Source organism: Crinia signifera, chromosome 1 (assembly GCF_055691185.1).
Source record: "Crinia signifera chromosome 1, ASM5569118v1, whole genome shotgun sequence".
Taxonomy (NCBI): Eukaryota; Metazoa; Chordata; class Amphibia; order Anura; family Myobatrachidae; genus Crinia; species Crinia signifera.
This window is the reverse complement of record NC_139217.1, coordinates 464,062,678-464,086,460: the sequence shown is the minus strand read 5'-3', so window position 1 is coordinate 464,086,460 and position 23,783 is coordinate 464,062,678. Positions and strand designations below refer to the sequence as shown.

At 51.0% G+C, this 23,783-nt stretch overlaps 1 protein-coding gene across 4 annotated transcripts in view; it reads left to right on the top strand.

Moving 5' to 3' along the window:
* The window catches only part of KATNAL2 (katanin catalytic subunit A1 like 2), a 58,243-nt gene that overhangs the window by 17,722 nt on the left and 16,738 nt on the right, over positions 1 to 23,783 (top strand). For 3 of the 4 annotated variants that reach the window (XR_014452242.1, XM_083155311.1, XM_083155313.1), the window contains exons 4-11: positions 137 to 182; positions 1,198 to 1,321; positions 2,139 to 2,228; positions 3,422 to 3,520; positions 5,093 to 5,170; positions 8,541 to 8,639; positions 17,009 to 17,072; positions 17,386 to 17,504. Coding sequence is in view for 3 of the 4 variants with exons in the window: in XM_083155311.1 (XP_083011437.1) it covers positions 137 to 182; positions 1,198 to 1,321; positions 2,139 to 2,228; positions 3,422 to 3,520; positions 5,093 to 5,170; positions 8,541 to 8,639; positions 17,009 to 17,072; positions 17,386 to 17,504 (719 nt within the window). In the remaining variant the exon portion in view is untranslated. Of the gene's footprint in view, positions 1 to 136; positions 183 to 765; positions 868 to 1,197; positions 1,322 to 2,138; positions 2,229 to 3,421; positions 3,521 to 5,092; positions 5,171 to 8,540; positions 8,640 to 17,008; positions 17,073 to 17,385; positions 17,505 to 23,783 lie in introns of those variants that run through there. The other variant, XM_083155314.1, reaches the window with a different exon arrangement.

Below are 23,783 nucleotides of genomic sequence, written 5' to 3'. Positions count from 1 at the left end.
GGTCATCATTGCCAGACATATTATTGTACTGCGATTTCCCATAAACAGCCTGAGCGCGAGCTATTTAAATAACATTTAATAAACTGACCTTCAGCCTTTGTACATTTGTGTCTGAACCTTTATTATATTTTCCTAGACAGCAAACTGCACTCAAAGCCCCGGAGTGGAGGAAAGCTGAGAAGGTAAATTAGCTGATTCTTACAGGTGTTTTTTTTTTTTTTTGTCCCCACCCCATTCACAGAGAAATTCTCCCAAATTAATCCATTTTGCATAAGGTAGGAGTCATTAGGCCTCTCCTTTATTGCAAGGACCAGAGCAGCACAGATTATATCAGGAGATTAGTGATGTGTCAGTGAGGACAGGGCTGCTTGTGACAGGGGCAGTGACATGATGTGAGGAGGGGGATGGGGGCAAAAAGACACCACAGACCACAGAGTTATATAATGGGAGGAACAGGGTCCCCAGCAGCACAGAGTAGTGTTGTGAGTCCAGTTTTTCAGTTTAAGTTATTTGTGGATTTTTCTTTGCATCCCGAACAATTTTTCCTGGCAGTTGTGGTTGAAATTTTTGTTGGTCTACCTGACCATGATTTGGTTTCCACAGAATCCCTCATTTTCCACTTCTTAAAGTTTGAACACTGCTAATTGGCATTCTCAATTGCTTGGATATCTTTTTATATCCCTTTCCTTTTTTATACAGTTCAATTAATTTTCCCGCAGATCCTTAACAATTATTTTGCTTTCCCCATGACTCAGAATCCAGACACGTCAGTGCAGCGCTGGATGAAAGATGCAAGGGTCTTTCAGGAGACCAGAAACTCACTGACCATTTATACACACACACTGATTCCAAGCAAACAGATCACAGGTGAGGATGGTTACCTTTAGTAGCCATTCAAACCCATTTGTGTCATCTTGTGTGCTAGTTATCAGGCCAAAATCTCCAGGGTATGTAAACATTTGATCAGGGTAATTTGGGTAGTTTCTGTTGTCATTATGATTTAAAAAGAGTAAACACAGTTGTTTGACAATAAATGGCTTCACCCAACCACTAACCATGAGTTAAAGAAATTTTTTTGTGTTAGCATTCATATTCTCTGACAACTGGCCAGAAAATCACACATTCTGCTAGGGTATGTAAACTTATGAGCACATCTGTATATATGAGTGTGTGTATGTGCACTTCTTTTCCTCCCAGAACAGCAAGTAACATTTCCCAGGGACTTCCAAGAATCACTAACCATAATATTGTACAACGCCCAGCTTCGCAGACACACCCCAGGACACCAGAGACGGCAGCAAACAGGGAGATCACCAGGAAGGTGAGGGAATACAACAGCAGTTATATAATGCTCTGAGCCACCGTGCCCTCAAAGAGCCCGCTGTTATATCAGGATTGCCGACTTTATTATTCTCCTCTCCGGGAGAAGCCCGGAGAGGAGAGTTTCAGCAGCCGCTCAGGGGGCAGGGTTAAGCGTGACATCACTAAGCCCCGCCCCCATGATGGGAAACCAGCGCATTCACGGATCTCCGTGGAGGGGGCGGGGCTAAAGTGACGCGATTGTGTCACTTTAGCTCCGCCCCCTCCTCTGAGACCCGAGGATTGCGGCATTTTAATGCCGCGATCCGGGGGACAGCGGGGGTCCCCCCTGAATCCGGGAGGGTTGCCCACCCTTCCGGGGTACCCGATTTTCGGGAGACTCCCGGAAATTCCGGGAGGGTCGGCAACCCTGTGCTATATGTATATGTGTAATTGGTTGCTTCGTTTCACAGTTATGCCAACCAATCACAATGCATCACTAAAAAAATGTGACGGATAGTGAACATTCTCTGTGCACCTGTTTGGTGACCGGGAACATGTGACCTACTGGGTGGCCTGGAAACTGTGACCGTTCCCTGCAGCCACCGGCCAAGGGATTCAAGTTCCTTGCGATGTGCGTCAGGGCATGTCCACTATGCCCGGCTTCCTACATAATAGCCACTTGCAGTAACGTCGGTGTCTCAAGTCCTCCTGGACACCTGTACAGATTTGGAGGCAAACACTTTCCAATGTAGATGGATGTGATTGGCCATTGGCACTCATTGTGCTGAATTGTGCCCTCCCCTTTGCGTTGATGTTACCTTTGTCCTGTTTCGCAGGAGAACGGCTGCAGCACTCCCCCGGAGGTCTCTGAATTTGGATTAAATGTGTCCGCTATAAATAAAGGACAAGGCGGCCCACAAAGGAGGGTGAGTAACCCCCAAAACTGCCCAACAAGCTAACTATGTAGGCGGGTATGTGTCAAAGCTTGAAGAGCAATAAAATAGTGAGAGATAAATGACCAACCAGTCAGCTTCAAACTGTCATTTTTCAAACACAGCCTGTAAAATGCAAGCTAATTGGCTAGTATTTTGGGGGTTATTCAGACCTGATCGCACAGTAATTCAGACCTGATTGCAGCATTGTGACCAGGTATGAATCGGGCCCTTTATCTCTCGCAATTTTATCTTTCTCCGGACTTTGATCAATACCCCTCTATATCAAAGTTGATAGATTATAACTGGGTACAGCCGCTAGGTCGACAGAATGAAGGTCGACACTAAAACGTCTGATACGTTACGTCGACATTCGGGACAAAAAACTCATGTTGATTTTTTGACTGTAAACCTAATGCTTGTGTCGACCCTTTCGATCTTAGGCCTGTTGACCTATTTTATATGTCAACCTAAGCCCTGTCGGCATTTAGTGGATGACATAATGACCATCATAGTTCGACCTTATGACCCATACCCAATATAACAGTGGTGTCAAACTCATGGGCCGCCAGCTGTTGTGGAACAACACGTCCCAGCATGCGCTGCCACAGATTTTATATAATGGTTTGCTAAAACGGTGGAAGGGCATGCTGGGACGTGTAGTTCGACAACAGCTGGCGGGCCGTGAGTTTGACACCACTGCAATATAACCACAAACTACAGTAATAATAGAGGGAAGCGGTGATAGTGTCTGCGGTTACTGGGATATAAAGCCATACATTGATCTGTATAGATTACAGGGCGTCCCGTGCTCTCCAAAACTGCAGGATTTTTAGGATGAATTCAGCAGGTTTAAAGGCCGCCAACATTTTCCAGATCAGAATGGACGTCAGGGCAGACGGTCGGGATAGTGATTAATAAGATGCCACCTGCTTCTATATTAATGGGCTCCTGCCGTTACCCCTGATATCGGGCAGATGATATATAGCAGTCACCAATGCACAGAGGCTCCATGCAGAGAACGTGGGAAGCAGCAGACCGCCTCGTCTAGCCCCACGCAGTATTGGTCAGGGGTGGGAGAAACGTCCCATTACACGGACATCCGCTCCAGGGTGAATACATTGCACTAGAGATGGATGAGATTAGAAAGCGGCTTTTTGTCATTTATTCCTTTATCACCACAACAGGGACAGATAATTGACTTCCGCGGAATGATCCAAGATGCAATCAAAGGGTCATCGAACGAAATCGCCATGAACAGTCTGAACTACAATCCTGACCCCTCGGTAAGTTGGGCGGGTACAGAATTACAGAGTGCTTGCTTAATCCGATGGGCACAGATGGGCACCTCGCATCGGCAATGTCTGCCTACAAATGTGCAACGCAGCTGAATTCTGTGTCCTGCTAATCGGTCATTTAATATTTACTCTAAACTGTAGTCACAAAAGGAGACTTTCAGCTCACATAGAGGAAGAGGTATTCTCACACCTTGGCGATGTCCCTGTTGTGGATATATGAGACTGATTCAGATATGGACTCAAACACAAAGCTTTCATACATTATAGTCCGACTGCGCGCGTGTCTGTGTGCTTGTGCCACGATGGTTTTAGCGATGACGGCAGAAAGGATTTATTAACAAAATGATTGACAGTCAGGCCCCATTTTGGGTTGTTATGTCTACTGGTGGCAATATACGCAGGTGTGCCATGATCAATTCAGGGGGCATCTCTCCTGCAGCCTGCACCTGCGATCCTGTGCGCAGTAACCGTTTCCTCTGGCAGTACGACCATAATCTACTGATCTGTGACAGTCACTGCGACAGTCACTGTCTTTGTCTCAGAATTAGCGTACGTCTCTGAATCCCGCCCACAGTCCATTATTTACAACGTGCGCACGCCCACTTGTATACAAATACTGCACTCGAGCTTCCTTAGCGGACCATGTTTTAAGGATATCCATTGTCAGCACAGGTGACTGACTCGCGATGATTGATGCACTTATTAAGACATTCGTCACCTGCATTAATCGTAAGGGAACGACTATCATACACTCTTGTACAACATATTGCAAATGGTTATGGTATAGATCAGCGATGGGGAACCTTCGGCCCTCCAGCTGTTGTTGAACTACACATCCCAGCATGCCTTGCAACAGTTTTAGCATGGCCAAATAGCTAAAACGTAGCAGGGCATGCTGGGATGTATAGTTCAACAACAGCTGGAGGGCCGAAGGTTCCCCATTCCTGGTATAGAAGATCGGCAGCGTCTAGATCGGCAATGGTTTGCTTGACCAATAATGGCCGATCGCAACTAGTTGACGCAAGCAAAAGGTTGACAAGAACGTGGTCGACAGTGAAAAGGTCAACACAATTTTTTTTGTGTCAACTGCACTCGCCATGCTTTGGGCACGGTGTCCTGCTGCGCTCGGCACATTCATTTATTCTCCGTCTATGTCCACTGGGATGGTACAGTAACAAGTCGGTTTAAAAAAAAAAAAAAATCATGAAAAACTTGTGTTGACCATGTTCATGTCGACTGTTTGCTTGTGTCAACCTTCTATTAATGTCGATTTTAGTGTATGCCGATCATATTTAGGCTTCTCACTAGTTGCGGTCGACCAAATCACTGTCGGGCTAGACAACATTGATCCGTCGACCAGATAGGGTGTAAATTACATTTACGTACATTGGATAATAGGAAAGATGCTACACAGTTGCTGTATCCGTACATTCACGTAACACCAGACCCTCATGATTACATCGGGAATATTGTACTAGGCGACACTTGATGATGATGATGATGATGATACTAGATTGTACTGCCGCTACATCACAGACGCCATCTTGTTATCATTCCCAGGAGCGGTTGCTGAAACCTGTCACTGCCTTCACTGGCGCCAACAGCGAGATGAGAGAACTGGCCGCGGTTATCAGCCGGGTGAGATGGGGTGTGATACATTAAATAACATATTGTCATTCTCTCACTGACTGTACCCAAATCAGTCACTTATGGAATGCCAGCCTATGCCACGCTGATACGTATAACACCAGCCAGTGCCCCAATCTAGCATATAATACCAACATGTGCCTCATCCTATTGTAATACCAGTTGGTAACCTATCACATGCAGCCCGAGCCCCGGTCACACACGTTACCAGTCCCTCCCCCTGTACATTTATACTGCTATCCTGTACCCTGTGCGCATCCAGTGATATTACCAGCCCGAGCCCCGGTCACACACGTTACCAGTCCCTCCCCCTGTACATTATACTGCTATCCTGTACCAGTGATATTACCAGCCGGAGCCCCGGTCACACATTACAAGTCCCTCCCCCTGTACATTTATACTGCTATCCTGTACCCTGTGCGCATCCAGTGATATTACCAGCCGGAGCCCCGGTCACACACGTTACCAGTCCCTCCCCCTATACATTATATTGCTATCCTGTACCAGTGTTATTACGAGCCGGAGCCCCGGTCACACGTTACCAGTCCCTCCCCCTATACATTATACTGCTATCCTGTACCAGTGATATTACCAGCCGGAGCCCCGGTCACACACGTTACCAGTCCCTCCCCCTATACATTATACTGCTATCCTGTACCAGTGATATTACCAGCCGGAGCCCCGGTCACACACGTTACCAGTCCCTCCCCCTATACATTATACTGCTATCCTGTACCAGTGATATTACCAGCCGGAGCCCCGGTCACACACGTTACCAGTCCCTCCCCCTATACATTATACTGCTATCCTGTACCAGTGATATTACCAGCCGGAGCCCCGGTCACACACGTTACCAGTCCCTCCCCCTATACATTATACTGCTATCCTGTACCAGTGATATTACCAGCCGGAGCCCCGGTCACACACGTTACCAGTCCCTCCCCCTATACATTATACTGCTATCCTGTACCAGTGATATTACCAGCCGGAGCCCCGGTCACACACGTTACCAGTCCCTCCCCCTATACATTATACTGCTATCCTGTACCAGTGATATTACCAGCCGGAGCCCCGGTCACACACGTTACCAGTCCCTCCCCCTATACATTATACTGCTATCCTGTACCAGTGATATTACCAGCCAGAGCCCCGGTCACACACGTTACCAGTCCCTCCCCCTATACATTATACTGCTATCCTGTACCCTGTGCACATCCAGTGATATTACCAGCCCGAGCCCCGGTCACACACGTTACCAGTCCCTCCCCCTGGTCACACACGTTACCAGTCCCTCCCCCTATACATTATATTGCTATCCTGTACCAGTGTTATTACCAGCCAGAGCCCCGGTCACACACGTTACCAGTCCCTCCCCCTATACATTATATTGCTATCCTGTACCAGTGTTATAACCAGCCGGAGCCCCGGTCACACGTTACCAGTCCCTCCCCCTATACATTATACTGCTATCCTGTACCAGTGATGGGTCCTCAAAGTCCCGATCTCATGCCTTGTATCTTATAGTTACAGCTCACACACCCAGCTCGCCCCACCACACATCACCCTGTGCGCATCCAGTGATATTACCAGCCGGAGTCCCGATCACACACGTTACCAGTCCCTCCCCCTATACATTATACTGCTATACTGTACCAGTGTTATTACCAGCCGGAGTCCCGATCACACACGTTACCAGTCCCTCCCCCTATACATTATACTGCTATCCTGTACCAGTGTTATTACCAGCCGGAGTCCCGATCACACACGTTACCAGTCCCTCTCCCTATACATTATACTGCTATCCTGTACCAGTGTTATTACCAGCCGGAGTCCCGATCACACACGTTACCAGTCCCTCCCTCTATACATTTATACTGCTATCCTGTACCCTGTGCGCATCCAGTAATATTACCAGCCAGAACCCCTGATCCCGCACGTTACCAGTCCCTCCCCCTGTACATTTGTACATTTATACTGCTATCCTGTACCAGTGATATTACCAGCCGGAGCCCCGGTCACACACGTTACCAGTCCCTCCCTCTATACATTTATACTGCTATCCTGTACCAGTGATATTACCAGCCGGAGTCCCGATCACACACGTTACCAGTCCCTCCCCCTATACATTTATACTGCTATCCTGTACCAGTGATATTACCAGCCGGAGTCCCGATCACACACGTTACCAGTCCCTCCCTCTATACATTTATACTGCTATCCTGTACCCTGTGCGCATCCAGTGTTATTACCAGCCGGAGCCCCGTCACACATTACCAGTCCCTCCCCCTATACATTTATACTGCTATCCTGTACCAGTGTTATTACCAGCCGGAGCCCCGGTCACGCACGTTACCAGTCCCTCCCCCTATACATTATACTGCTATCCTGTACCAGTGATATTACCAGCCGGCGCCCCGGTCACACACGTTACCAGTCCCTCCCCCTATACATTTATACTGCTATCCTGTACCAGTGATGGGTCCTCTAATGCTGGGTACACACCAGGACGACTAGGGCCCGATCCCCTCAATCTAGATCCAATTCCGACAAATTGGATGTAGATTGTGTGCTGATTGGGCCCTTTTCTGTCCTGGTGTGGACCGATACCGATCCGATGCGCGGTCCCGCGGGTCGGTCGATCTTTATTGAGATTCTACCTGCTGCAGGTAGGATCTCAATGACGACCATACAGCCGGGTGCGGGGCGCCATCGGATCGGACCCGCTCACGGTGCACATCGTGAGGGGGTCGTGCCCCCCCGCGTCACTGTGAGCGGGTCGGACAGGTGTGTACCCTACATTAGTCCCGATCTCATCCCTTGTGTCTGACAGTTACAGCTCACACACCCAGCTCGCCCCACCACACATATCACCCTGTGCGCATCCAGTGGTATTACCAGCCTGTGCCTCATCCTATATATGTAACCTATACAGCCCCAATCATTGTTACCTTTGCCACCCTTATATTACCATGCTGTGCCCATATCACCCTTATATTACCAGCCTGTGCCCCATCACCCTTATATCACCAGCCTGTGCCGCCATCACCATTATATTACCTGCCTGTGCCCACATCACCCTTATATTACCAGCCTGTGCCCCCATCACCCTTATATTACCAGCCTGTGCCCACATCACCCTTATATTACCAGCCTGTGCCCCCATCACCCTTATATTACCAGCCTGTGTCCCATCACCTTTATATTACCAGCCTGTGCCCCATCACCCTTATATTACCAACAGTCTCCTCATTGGACCTCTCTATATTCCGTGTATGTAGGAATATACAATATCTGTAGTTCTCCTGTGTCTCATTCCCCACCTAGAATCCTATTGTACTGATTGCTATTCTGTTTCTTGCAGGACATTTATCTGCAGAACCCCAATGTAAGGTGGGATGACATCATCGGGCTTGATGCTGCGAAGCGGCTGGTGAAGGAGGCTGTGGTGTATCCTATTAGGGTGAGACAATCATCCGGTCTTATTTTTTGACATTGTGAAAGTGTCCACTGAACTCTGGGATGCACAAGATGCATCCGTTATAAGCCTGCGATCAGACATGAACTCTGGGTAACATCCGAGTCCTGTCCTGGGCAGGAAAATAGGATTTATGGTCTTACCTTGATAAATCCCTTTCTTTGAGTCCATAGGGGGCACAGGAGTTCACGCTGGGTATGAGAGGTGAGGTAGCAGAGCGTGCACCAAAGGGTTACAAAAATGTACCCAGCATGCTCCCTGCCTTCCTTCTCCCTCATAACCCGCCCCCTGACCCTGAGTCACCAGTTTCGTTAGCAAGCCCAAGGCAGGAGCAGAGCCAGAGAAGAAGGAAGAGCAAACGCACACCCACATAGCATACAGGCCCGAAAGCCATGGAACTTTCCTACATAGGAAGCCCCGCTAGCAGGTGCGTCTGGGAAGGCGTCCTGTGCCCCCTATGGACTCAAAGAAAGGGATTTATCAAGGTAAGACCATAAATCCTATTTTCTTTTTCGTCCACTAGGGGGCACAGAAGTTCACGCTGGGACGTCCTAAAGCTGTCCCCTCACGGGTGGGGGACGCTCCTGGACTGCGGAAAGCACAGGTCTACCAAACTGTGCATTAGCCGATGCAAAGGTATCAAATGCATAAAACTTGATAAAGGTCTGGGAAGAGGACCAAGTAGCCGCCTTACAGAGCTGTCCAGCCGAGGCGCCTCGATTAGCGGCCCAGGATGTACCCACAGACCTGGTAGAATGTGCAGTAATCCCCTCCAGGGGAGTAATCAGTGCGGAAAGATACGCTTGGCGAACCACTGATCTGAGCCATCTCGCCAAGGACTGTTTGGAAGCGGGCCAGCCCCTCTTATTGGCCCCATAAAGCACAAACAGTGAATCCGACTTACAAGTTGACTTAGTCCTGCGAAGATAAATCTGCAACGCACGGACTACATCAAGAGAGGCTTCAGCTTCAGAAGAACCTGGAAAAGAAGGCACCACTATTTCCTGGTTAAGGTGAAACTCAGACACCACCTTTGGAAGAAAATCCAGTTTGGTACAAAGAACCGCCCTGTCCGGGTGAAATACCAGAAAAGACGGTTTCCATGATAATGCACTCATGTCAGACCCCCTTCGTGCTGAGGAAATAGCCAACAAGAAGCCACTTTCCAGAATTTCAGATCCACCTCCTCCAGAGGCTCGAAAGGAGATGATTGAAGTGCCCGGAAAACCTCTAAAGAGGGACACCTCAACAGCCAGCCCGTCAAAGCCAGGCGACTCAAGTCCGGGTGTCGGAATGGCCCCATGGGAAATCAGGTCTGGACGCAGAGGTAGACTCAGAGGAGAGGCTACCAACAGGTTCCATAGATCCGCGTACCAACCTCGACGGGGCCAATCTGGGGCCACTAGGATCATCATTCCTCCCTCCTTCCTGAACTTCCACAGAAGGCGAAGTAGGAGTTGAAACAGGGGGAATGCGTACACTATCTTGCCAACTTAAAAAGTCTGCCTCAAAATTGAGAACCCCTGGGATGAAGACTGCAGAGATTGCAGAAATCTGCTTCTCCGCCCACCTGAATATCTTGGAGACTTCTTTTATTGCTCCTTTGCTGCATGTCCCGCCCTGCCTGTTGATAAAGGCCACGGGCGTGGTGCTGTCGGACCGGATCTTTACAGGGCACCCTTGGATGAGGGACCCCAACCTCTGAAGAGCCAGAAGGATTGCTCTCAATTCCAGGAGATTGATCGGAAGGCGACTCTCCTGAGCCGTCCAGCGACCCTGAAAAGATTGAGAATTGCAAACCGCTCCCCAGCCCCGTAGGCTGGCATCCGTGGTAAGCAAGACTCAGGTTGGAATTCAAAACTGACGGCCCTGAGACAAGTTGTCTGTCTTTAACCACCATGTGAGAGACAGGCGAACCTTCGGGGGCAGTGTGATCAATTGACTCTTTAGACGAGTATGATCTCCTGTCCACTGGCTGAGAGTGTAAAGCCGAAGTGGGCGCGAGTGAAACTGTGTATACTCTACCATGTCGAAGACACCACCATACACTTGTGTACTGAGACCCTTCTGTGACCTATAAGGGAAATGAATCTTCCTCTGAAGGGAGTGGATCTAATCCTCTGGAAGATATACTCTCTACAACCGAGTGCCCAGCCGAGCTCCCAAGTGAAGTGTCCTTTGGGAAGGAGTAAGAAACGATTTCTTCCAGCTTATCCTCCAACCGTGAGATAACAGAAGTGTAATCACAACCTGCAAATGACTCCGTAGTAGGTCTGGGGACTTTGCCAAAATCAGTGGGCCGTCCAGGTATGGAATCATCCAAACCCCCAGCCGGTGCAGGTGTGTAGCCCTGACCGCCATCACCTTGGTGAACACCCTGGGAGCCGTAGATAGACCAAAAGGTAGCGCCCTGAATTGGAAGAGTTCGACCCGAAGGGCGAACCTCAAAGTGCTGATGTTCCTGTCGGATGGGGATTTGAAGTATATCTAGCGAGGCCATGAAGTCCCCTGGCTCCAGTGAGAGAATGATCGAACGCAGGGACTCCATGCGAAACTTCGGCACTCGCAGAAAAATAGTGATCGACTTCAGATTCAGGATAGGACGGTGAGAACCATCCAGTTTGTCAATCAAGAATAGGGTGGAGAAGAACCCATGACCCCTCTGCTCCTGAGGAACTGGAACAATGACGTTCGAGTCCAAAAGAGAGCAGATGGAAGACCCGTGAAAAAATAACACTGAGGAGGGGGGAACTGGAATGTCAGGGCATAGCCCCTGGAGACCACCTCCCTGACCCAAGCATCCGTCGAGGTGCCCCACCACTCCGTCGCAAAGGACAGAAAACGGCCTCCCACCCCGGGATCCCCCGGGTGGGGACTCGCCCCCTCAGGCTGCCGGCTTGTCGCTCTGTTTAGCCACTGGATGTCTGGTAGCCCAGGGCTGCTTGGTGCAGGGCTTGGCTCCCTTAGTGGATGAGGAAAATCTAGAGGAAGAACTAGTGCCGTCGGACAAACCTCTCTCCACCTTGCCCGCCCACTCAGACACTGCCTTGGCCACCCATGACGCGGCAAGCGTGGTACACCTAATGGCCCCTGCCTGTGAAAAAGCAGTCCTGAGGAAATTCTCAGAGGGGTCCTTCAAAGATGAAGAATCCGAAATGGGCAGTACTGAAGCGCGAGCTAATCGCGCAACATGATCATCCGCCAGGGGAGGATTTTCCCACTTAGCCCTCTCTGTGTGAGGAACAGGTTAAAAAGTAGTAAGTCGCTTGGAAAGCTGGAACCTTCTAAACGGTTGAGACCACGCAGTCTCCAATAAATCCTCCATGAGGCCGAAGGCGGGAGCTGGGCCGATACCTTCTTAAGACGCTTAAAAAGCAGGTCTTTACTTTTAGGGGCAGGAGCCTCATCCTCCATCTGGAGGACTGCCTTAACCTCCTGCATCAGAGACTCTACCTCCGCTGATGACAAAGTGTCATCGGCCCCTGCGGATTCCGCCACTGAAGAGCAAGAACTCCCCTCTGAGCTGGAATCCGAATCGGAACGCGGAGAACCCGCATCGGGACTCTGCTGCCTACTCTGCCTCCTGGAATCCCTGCCCGCCAGAGTAGCCGTCAACCCCTGCACAGATTGTGCAAAGGATTGCCACCAAGGGGGCTCTACATAAGCAGGAGCTGCCCCAACACTGGTGCTGGCCACTGCCACAGGGGGCATGGGCACAGGGGGCAGGGGCGCAGGAGGTAAGGAGTTGACAAGCGGTCAATATGTCAATACCTGAGTCAAGGTCGAAGCCCAGGCCAGTTCCTGCTGTGAAGGCGGCAGAAGATTTGCTTCAAGGGCCAAACACCTGGAACAGATATCCTCCTCCTGCCGAGAGAGTATGTCTACACATACCCTACAGGTACGCTGCATCGGAGATGGAGTCTCCTTGCCAGGTTTCGCCTTAGGCATACTGTCCATGAAAAAAGACAAAAAACACCAGCAGTTACAACACTGACACCCAAGCAACACACTTGCAGCCTTACCCACAAAGCTTTAGCAAAGCCATTTGGTATGGGCAGATAAACTCAATTCAGCAAGCTGAAAAGGAGACACTGTATATGCAAAGCCAATACTATGAATGGTGACAGTGTTTCAAACTTTCATCTCTTCCAATGATATTGTATGGAAGACAGCAGCAGAGCCCAACAATCCAGCCAGCCGCAGGAGAGGATAAATACCACAAACACCAGGCTCCAGGAGCAGGGTGTGGGGGAGAATCCCAGCAGCCTCCATCTCTAAACCCAGCAAGTGCCAGAATGGCTGCTGATTAGGACCTTAACGAGGAGCTGGGACACCTGGGGCAAAAAATTTTCTCTTGGATTGTGGGAGGAAACCGGAGTACCCGGAGGAAACCCACTCAAGTACAGGGAGAATATACAAACTCCGCACAGTTAGGGCCATGGTGGGAAATGAACCCAGGACCTCAGTGCTGTGAGGCAGTAATGCTAACCATTACACCATCCGTACTCCTACAGCACCTGGTGTTCCTATGTGGTCACCCACTCAAGTACTAACCAGGCCCAATATACAGCATTAGCTGTAGATCCCAGGCTGTTTTCAAGCTTCCAATGAGATTGGAAAGAAGACATCCGCAGAGCTCAACAATCCAGCCAGCAGCAGGAGAGGAGAAATACCACACACACACACCAGGCTCCAGGAGCAGGGTGTGGGGGAGAATCCCAGCAGCCTCCGTCTCTAAACCCAGCAAGTGCCAGAATGGCTGCTGATTAGGACCTTAATGAGGAGCTGGGACACCTGGGGCAATCCTACATCACCTGGTGTTCCTATGTGGTCACCCACTCAAGTACTAACCAGGCCCAATATACAGCATTAGCTGTAGATCCAAGGCTGTCTTCAAGCTTCCCATGATATTGGAAAAAAGACATCAGCAGAGCTCAACAATCCAGCCAGCAGCAGGAGAGGAGAAATACTACACACACACCAGGCTTCCAGGAGCAGGGTGTGGGGGAGAATCCCAGCAGCCTCCGTCTCTAAACCCAGCAAGTGCCAGAGTGGCTGCTGATTAGGACCTTAACGAGGAGCTGGGACACCTGGGGCAATCAGAGAGCAAGCCTCAGCATGTCCCCAGGGGTGGGGGAGGGACTAACCTACAGCACCTGGTGTTCCTATGTGGTCTCCCACTCAAGTACTAACCAGGCCCAGTATACAACATTTCCAATGTGTATGGCTGTAGGTTCCCAGGCTGTCTAACCTCCCCCTCAGGCATCAACCCCCGGGACATAGCCTGACTAATTGTCCCTGGTGATCTAGTGGAAAGGTGGAGCAGTCCAGACCCCCACTGCCTGCCCCCCCGCTGACTCCCATACAAACGGGGGGGGGGGGATCGCTGCTAGACGCGGCTCCCTGCAAGCAGGGAACCGCCGCTTACCTGCCCGGGGACGGAGTGCAGCATGCGGGAGCCTCCGAGAGAGGGTCCCACGACGGAAGTCCCCAGCCCAGTCGCCAGCGAGTGATGGAGCTGCGCTGCCGGTGATTCACTAAAAGAGCGCCCGCCGCAGCAGCTCTAACCCATGGCTGTTCTAACAGCCGCGATAATGGTGCTGCTCTCTCCTTGGCACCAAAGAAAAAACTGGTGACCCAGGGTCAGGGGGCGGGTTATGAGGGAGAAGGGAGGCAGGGAGCATGCTGGGTACATTTTTGTAACCCTTTGGTGCACGCTCTGCTACAGTATGTCATGCTGTACATCCTTGCTGGCGGGTCGCCAGAACGTACGCGCTGGCGACCCGCCAGCAGCCTCGCCAGCGAGGAGACTGAGACGCGCGTGCGTCTCACGCGAACGCGCGTCTCAGTCTCTGTCGCTAGCGCGACGAAAACCCTGTCCGTCTCCGCCTCAGGGAGACGGACAGGGTTAGGGGGGGTTAGTGGGGGGTGCGGGCAGGCGGCGGGGACCCCGGGTTACCGCCGGCAAGCCGGCGGGGACCCGGGGAACTGATGGAAGCGCCGTCGGAAGGGGACGCGCGCGCCCTCTCGAGCGCGCGCGTCCTCTCGAGCGCGCGCGTCCTCTCGAGCGCGCGCTTCCCCTCGAGCGCGCGCGTCCCCTTCTCACCATCGCCATGGCGCTGGCGGGGGATGGCGGCTGGCGACGCCAGCGCCATCCCCTGCAAAGATGGGACCTGACCCATCTGTACCTCACCTCTCATACCCAGCGTGAACTCCTGTGCCCCCTAGTGGACGAAAAAGAAATAACCAGTAACCTCATTCTAGGCTAAATAATCAATTTATCCCTGATTTTGGGATAACTGTTCTATGTTCCTCAAGGAACGCTCCCTCTCTGCCTTCCCCTCCCATTTACCCTGGAGGACATCTACTCTGCCGCAAACAACCATCTATTTGTTTTAGGACTTAAATGTGTGAGAGAGGGTCATTTATTAACACTTGATTTAGATGCAACTATGGCTGCCATCTCTTCTGGAAAAGAAATCTATTCCATGTAATACAAGCAGGAGGCAGCTACTTATACCAGACTCCTGCCACTGCATTACCGTACTAGCGCTATCCCCGCTGCTTCCATGTAATACAAGCAGGAGGCGGCTACTTATACCAGACTCCTCCCACCGCATTACCGTACTAGCGCTATCCCTGCAGCTTCCATGTAATACAAGCAGGAGGCAGCTACTTATACCAGACTCCTCCCACTGCATTACCGTACTAGCGCTATCACTGTCTCTTCCATGTAAGCCCCTACAACCACATCTGACTCTGAGCTGATCTATGGCCACTACGTGTACCAGTGTAACATTGCTTGGTACTTATATACTTTCACGGTGCCACCTTACGCCACGCTGTCAGTGTAGGCTAATGGCAGCCTAGCGTAGTCAGTGTAGTGTCCCCGCGGCAGCCCTGAGTAGTGTCATGTCAGGCAGGTTAAAAATGGTCAATGGTTCCCACACAATGTAATAAGCGGTGACCAACGCTGACTAACTACGCTAACTGCGTAACACTGACTGACTACGCTAACTGCGTAACGCTGACTGACTACGCTATAACTGCGTAACGCCGACTGACTACGCTATAACTGCGTAACGCCGACTGACTATGGTATAACTGCGTAACGCCGACTGACTACGCTATAACTGCGTAACGCCGACTGACTACGCTATAACTGCGCAGCGCTGACTGACTACGCTATAACTGCGTAACGCTGACTGACTACGCTATAACTGCGTAACGCTGACTGACTACGCTATAACTGCGTAACGCTGACTGATTACGCTATAACTGCGTAACGCTGACTGATTACGCTATAACTGCGTAACGCTGACTGATTACGCTATAACTGCGTAACGCTGACTGATTACGCTATAACTGCGTAACGCTGACTGATTACGCTATAACTGCGTAACGCTGACTGATTACGCTATAACTGCGTAACGCTGACTGACTATGCTATAACTGCGTAACGCTGACTGACTACGCTATAACTGCGTAACGCTGACTGACTACGCTATAACTGCGTAACGCTGACTGACTACGCTATAACTGCGTAACGCTGACTGATTACGCTATAACTGCGTAACGCTGACTGACTACGCTATAACTGCGTAACGCTGACTGACTATGCTGACTGCGTAATGCTGACTGACTATGCTGACTGCGTAACGCTGACTGACTACGCTGACTGACTACGCTATAACTGCGTAACGCTGACTGACTATGCTGACTGCGTAACGCTGACTGACTATGCTGACTGCGTAACGCTGACTGACTATGCTGACTGCGTAACGCTGACTGACCTACGCTGACTGCGTAACGCTGACTGACTATGCTGACTGCGTAACGCTGACTGACTACGCTGACTGACTACGCTGACTGCGTAACGCTGACTGACTACGCTGACTGCGTAACGCTGACTGACTACGCTGACTGCGTAACGCTGACTGACTACGCTGACTGCGTAACGCTGACTGACTACGCTGACTGTGTAACGCTGACTGACTACGCTGACTGTGTAACGCTGACTGACTACGCTGACTGTGTAACGCTGACTGACTACGCTGACTGTGTAACGCTGACTGACTACGCTAACTGCGTAACGCTGACTGACTACGCTAACTGCGTAACGCTGACTGACTACGCTAACTGCGTAACGCTGACTGACTACGCTAATCATGTAGGTATGTATGAATATGCAGGCTTCCTGGACTTCTGATTAATTCCTCATTCCAATTCTAAATGTTTTAATGTATGTTAGACCGTTACCAAAGCTGTAACATGTAGTTTTTAAATGTTATTTTTGTTGTGTTTATAATTTTGACCTATTATTATTATTATTATTATTATTATTTCCTCTGCAGTACCCACAGCTATTTACGGGAATCCTGTCTCCTTGGAAGGGGCTGCTGCTGTACGGGCCACCAGGTAAAATATGTTATGCAAATTAAAATATATTAATTTGACAGTTCTTCCCTTAATTAGGATAGGGACACTATCACCAAATATCTGTATCATTTACAGTGTATGTTGCGTATATGGGGCAGATATTTTGCATAAATACAGCTTTGTAGAAAAGCTCTCCCCACATCTGTGCTGTCGCTGCTTCCATCCCTGCATATTAAAAAATAATAATTATATATAACAATACGTGGTACATAATAATATTTACATTACATTACAGTATATCTCCATCACTCTGTGGTGCTGACGTTTACGTGATGTTTCTGTTGTGTTCTAGGTACCGGGAAGACTCTGCTGGCGAAGGCTGTGGCCACAGAATGTAACACCACGTTTTTTAACATTTCCGCCTCCACGATCGTCAGCAAGTGGAGGGGGGATTCCGAGAAACTTGTGCGGGTAGGATCATGGATGGTTCCCCTCCTTTTCACAGCGGTGTTAGTCCATTCACTATCTATAGTCACCATCTACCAAGCACCGGATGCGATACACCAATCCCCCAATCCCATACACAGACCTGCAGTCCTTTTAGAGTAGTTACACAGCAAAACCCTCCCCAAGGATTTTTGAATTTAAGGTTATTTCTAACGTCCGCGTAACCTTTGTTCTGTCGATGAATGGCTCCGATTTTTAGAAGCTTTCTATATTTCTCCTTCATCCACTAGGTGTCACTGGAGTAACAGTGGGGATAGAAGGGCGACCACAGGGAGCATGGGCACTTTAAATATAATTAAGTGTGGCCAACTCCTCCCCCACCTAGGTAGTCTAGAATGTGCCCTCATGGGATTTGGTCACACTTCTGGCTTGCTCCAGGGCACAAGTTTTTTAAAGCTTGAAAATAATATATATTTTCTGCCTGTCTGCATCGCCGGAGCTGTCGTGGGGATCCGGCCGCAGCTGCGTGCGGCTCGCGCCCGGTCCCCGGCTGCAGAGACCACCGTCTCCGGAGAGACAGCCACCACTGCACGCCTTGCGTGTCACGTCCTCCCTCAGCCTCTACCAGCAAGGCAGCAGTAATGTATTCCTGACCTCCCGCTTAGCGCGGGGGTCAGTGCTCAGAAAAATGGCGGAAGTGCAGGTTATTTTAAAACTCGTGGCATATTGGGAGCACGGAGCAGCCAAAGGGCGGAGCTACTGCGTGGTACGCTCCCAGCAGCCCCGGCTTCTCCCCAGCGTGACTACAGCACAGCGGCGGACATCTTTTAAGTGTGCACCGCTGCTAACACGCTGAGGGACTCCGTTTTTCGCTGAGACAGTCTGCAGACCCAAGCACAGCCTTCCTCCCGGTGTCCAGACCTGCAACAGCTTCCCCAAGCCCTGCACGCAGACTGTGGGGTTAGAGCTGGGTGAGACCGTTCTGGGCTGTTTGTAAATTGGGCTATAGCGCTTCCTGGTATATACCAGAGTGTAGTTGACGGCCTCTGGCAGCTTCTTCCTCTGATACTGTCTCTCCTGTCCAGTCTTTCTATCTGACTTCTAGCTGTACTATCCCTGGTGTGAGTGTACAGTTATTTAACCTGTTGATTGCTGCATATATATTTATATATTGTGTATAGATTGTTATAATGGCAGGAGGCAGCTCTAAGAGGTCTTGCTGGAAGTGTAATTCTAAACTTACACAATCTGCTGAGGGTACACTGGTGTGCGACAAATGCACCCCTGATCCCCCTCCTTCTACCTCCCAGCAGCCCTCCCCTGCTTGGGCTTTACAGCTCATGGAGGTGATGTCATGCCTGTCCTCTGAAATCTCTGATTCACAGAGGGACAGAGAATCCTCTAGATCACAGCAGCGGGAATTAACCTTAGCTGTGGAGGGTTTAACAAAGGCCTTGGCCCCAGAGCCCATACGGCCCTCTACTTGTGACTCACAACCCCCAGTACTTAAAAGACTGCTCACGCAGGTCTTAGACACTGACGCAGATGAGGATATGCCTGACCTTGAAGAAGGGGAATACACTGCCCCTGAGGTGGATGTGCAACAAGATTTGCCACCACAGCAACTGGAGCCGGTTGCGCAAGGTATAGATGACCTTATTGATGTGGTCAAGCTGGCATTGGATGTTGAAGATGGGGCTTCAGCCCCCAGTCGCCCCTCCCTGTTTGGTAACAAACAAAACAAGCAGGAATTAGATGACCACGTGCTTCAGGCCTGGAAAAGCCCCGATAAGAAATTCCAGATTTCTGCTGCTGCGGGCAGAAAGCTGGTAGAGACACCCCCCCGTAGTCGACCCTTCGGTCACGCGTCTTTCCAAAAAGACGGTTCTCCCGGTACTGGGGGCCACTACTCTCAGGGACGCCTCTGATCGTAAGCTTGAACTTACTCTTAAATCTATTTACACTGCGGCAGGGGTTGTCCAGCGTCCAGCTCAGGTCGGATGCTGGGTCAATAAAGCTATCGGGGTTTGGGCCTCCCAGATGGTTCAGCACCTAATACAAGGAGGTGAGGTGGATGTTCTGGTGCAATTGGCAGAACACATTTCTGAGGCATCATCTTATATGGTAGAGGCCTCTAACGATGTGTGCATCATTGGTGCTTGCATCTCTGCTCTCTCCATATCGGCACGCCGATCTCTCTGGCTCCGCCAGTGGCAAGCTGATGCAGAGTCCAAGCGGGCGGTGGAAGCCCTCCCCTTCACTGGCAAGGTTCTATTTGGACCCGAGCTAGATAAGTGGATATCACAAGCCACTGGAGGAAAATCCACATTCCTTCCATCCACGGCCCCCCTCTTTCTACACGTAGAACCTTTCAGGGGACATCCTTTCGGTCCTTTCGCCCACAGGCGAAGTTCCGAGGTCCTTCTAGAGGGGGTGCTGCCTCACAAAGAGGCTCCAGAGGTCGTGGCAGAGGTGCTTTCTCCTCCACCCAAGAGGCCAAGGCCTCCACTAAGCCCTCAGCATGACGGGTTTCAGGCTCACCTGGGGGACCCCAAGGTGGGAGCGCGTCTTCAAGGCTACAGGCACGTTTGGCTGCAGTCTTGCCAAGACGCTTGGGTGCGAGATCTTGTAGCCTTCGGCTACAAGATACATTTTCAAAAGCCGCCTCCACCGGTTTTTCAAAACCGGTTTACCAGTTTCAGCAGAAAAGAGCCTGCTACTAATAGCGGCCATTTCAAAGTTGGTCTCGGCAGGGGTGGTGGTGATCCCGGTCCCAGAGGATCAAAAGACCTTGAGGTTTTACTCCAGCCTCTTTCTGGTCCCCAAGCCAGACGGATCGGCGCATCCTATTCTGAACTTGAAGGATCTAAATCCTTACCTCCAACCGGTCAAGTCCCTGCAATCTGTCATTGCTGGGTTAGAGGAAGGCGAGTTCTTGGTGTCACTCGACATCAAGGACGCCTACCTCCATATACCGATTTGGAGGCCTTCCTTCGGTTCGCAATCCGCAGCCAACATTGGCAATTTCAGGCCCTTTCATTTGGCCTCTCCTCCGCCCCCCGGGTCTTCACCAAGGTCATGGTGGTGGTGATGATGGAGATTCTGCAAAACCAAGGTGTGACGGTAATACCGTACCTAGACGACCTTCTGCTGAAGGCCCGATCCAGGGAGGCCCTGTTTGGCAACATAGCCCTGACTCCGAGTACTCGTGTTCGTCACGGATGGATACTCAATTTCCAGAAGTCCCAGCTCCAGCCGTCTCAACGGTTACAGTTTCTGGGAATGGTCCTGGATACCACTCTTCTGAGAGTATTTCTTACAGAGGACAAGATACACTCTCTCCAGGCCTTAATCCGCATGGTCCTTCTGACCAGACAGTTGACGGTCCTCACATGCACCAGGCTTCTGGGGAAGATGGTCGCCTCCTACGAGGCTCTCCAATATGGTTGATTCCAATCGAGACCCTTCCAGCGTTGCCTTCTACGTTTGGTAAGAAACCAAAACAAGCAGCTTCTTTTCCTCCCGCAGAGGAATTAGATGACCACGTGCTACAGGCCTGGAAAAGCCCCGATAAGAAATTCCAGATTTCTGCTGCTGCGGGCAGAAAGCTGGTAGAGACAACCCCCGTAGTCGACCCTTCGGTCACGCGTCTTTCCAAAAAGACGGTTCTCCCGGTACCGGGGGCCACTACTCTCAGGGACGCCTCTGATCGTAAGCTTGAACTTACTCTTAAATCTATTTACACTGCGGCAGGGGTTGTCCAGCGTCCAGCTCAGGTCGGATGCTGGGTCAATAAAGCTATCGGGGTTTGGGCCTCCCAGATGGTTCAGCACCTAATACAAGGAGGTGAGGTGGATGTTCTGGTGCAATTGGCAGAACACATTTCTGAGGCATCATCTTATATGGTAGAGGCCTCTAACGATGTGTGCATCATTGGTGCTTGCATCTCTGCTCTCTCCATATCGGCACGCCGATCTCTCTGGCTCCGCCAGTGGCAAGCTGATGCAGAGTCCAAGCGGGCGGTGGAAGCCCTCCCCTTCACTGGCAAGGTTCTATTTGGACCCGAGCTAGATAAGTGGATATCACAAGCCACTGGAGGAAAATCCACATTCCTTCCATCCACGGCCCCCCTCTTTCTACACGTAGAACCTTTCAGGGGACATCCTTTCGGTCCTTTCGCCCACAGGCGAAGTTCCGAGGTCCTTCTAGAGGGGGTGCTGCCTCACAAAGAGGCTCCAGAGGTCGTGGCAGAGGTGCTTTCTCCTCCACCCAAGAGGCCAAGGCCTCCACTAAGCCCTCAGCATGACGGGTTTCAGGCTCACCTGGGGGACCCCAAGGTGGGAGCGCGTCTTCAAGGCTACAGGCACGTTTGGCTGCAGTCTTGCCAAGACGCTTGGGTGCGAGATCTTGTAGCCTTCGGCTACAAGATACATTTTCAAAAGCCGCCTCCACCGGTTTTTCAAAACCGGTTTACCAGTTTCAGCAGAAAAGAGCCTGCTACTAATAGCGGCCATTTCAAAGTTGGTCTCGGCAGGGGTGGTGGTGATCCCGGTCCCAGAGGATCAAAAGACCTTGAGGTTTTACTCCAGCCTCTTTCTGGTCCCCAAGCCAGACGGATCGGCGCATCCTATTCTGAACTTGAAGGATCTAAATCCTTACCTCCAACCGGTCAAGTCCCTGCAATCTGTCATTGCTGGGTTAGAGGAAGGCGAGTTCTTGGTGTCACTCGACATCAAGGACGCCTACCTCCATATACCGATTTGGAGGCCTTCCTTCGGTTCGCAATCCGCAGCCAACATTGGCAATTTCAGGCCCTTTCATTTGGCCTCTCCTCCGCCCCCCGGGTCTTCACCAAGGTCATGGTGGTGGTGATGATGGAGATTCTGCAAAACCAAGGTGTGACGGTAATACCGTACCTAGACGACCTTCTGCTGAAGGCCCGATCCAGGGAGGCCCTGTTTGGCAACATAGCCCTGACTCCGAGTACTCGTGTTCGTCACGGATGGATACTCAATTTCCAGAAGTCCCAGCTCCAGCCGTCTCAACGGTTACAGTTTCTGGGAATGGTCCTGGATACCACTCTTCTGAGAGTATTTCTTACAGAGGACAAGATACACTCTCTCCAGGCCTTAATCCGCATGGTCCTTCTGACCAGACAGTTGACGGTCCTCACATGCACCAGGCTTCTGGGGAAGATGGTCGCCTCCTACGAGGCTCTCCAATATGGTTGATTCCAATCGAGACCCTTCCAGCGTTGCCTTCTACGTCAATGGCCAGGCTCTCACCTGCACCTTCACCACAGGATACGGTTGTCAGTGCGGGCACGGCACTCTCTCCTGTGGTGGCTGAACCCTGCCAACCTCAGAGAGGGAATGAGGTTCGCCATCTGGAACTGGGTACGGCTCACCATATATGCGAGTCTTCGCGGTTGGGGAGCAGTCGTCCTGGATCACCAGTTCCAGGGCCGATGGACTCAGCAGGAGGCCCTGCTCTCCATCAATATCTTGGAGCTCAGAGCAGTTTACAATGCTCTCCTGCAGGCCCATCATCTCCTTCAGGGTCAGGCTGTCAGAGTACAGTCCAACAACTCCACTGCAGTAGCCTACATCAACAAGCAGGGAGGCACGTGCAGTCGCGCAGCCATGAAGGAGGTGAGTCGAATCCTGCTGTGGGTTCAAGATCACGCACTGGCCATCTCCGCCATATTCATTCCTGGCGTAGAAAACTGGGAGGCCGACTTCTTAAGTCAGCAGGACGTACACCAAGGAGAGTGGTGCCTCAATCCCCAGGTCTTTCAACGCCTGATCTACAGGTGGGGGTGTCCTCAAGCAGACCTCATGGCGTCACGCCACAATTATCAGCTACCCCGGTTCTTCCCTCGGTCGAGGGATCCACAAGCGATGGGAGTGGATGCACTGGTGGCCCCTTGGCCATTCCACTTTGTGTACATCTTCCCTCCGTTTCCACTGATACCGCGGGTGCTGCAGAGAATTCGGAGGGAGGAGGTCACTGTCCTCCTGATAGCTCCGGATTGGCCGTGCAGATCGTGGTACACCAGCCTCACGTCTCTGCTGATAGACGAACCCTGGCCCCTGCCTCTTCAGGAAGATCTTCTCAGCCAAGGGCCTTTCATCTTTCCAGACTTAAGTCGGCTTCATTTGACGGCGTGGCTGCTGAAAGGTCCATCCTGAGACAGGCGGGTATCCCGTGGGTGGTAATACCTACCATGATGAATGCCAGGAAAGACGTCACCTCCAAGCATTACCACCGCATCTGGAGGGCTTATGTGGTCTGGTGTGAGAG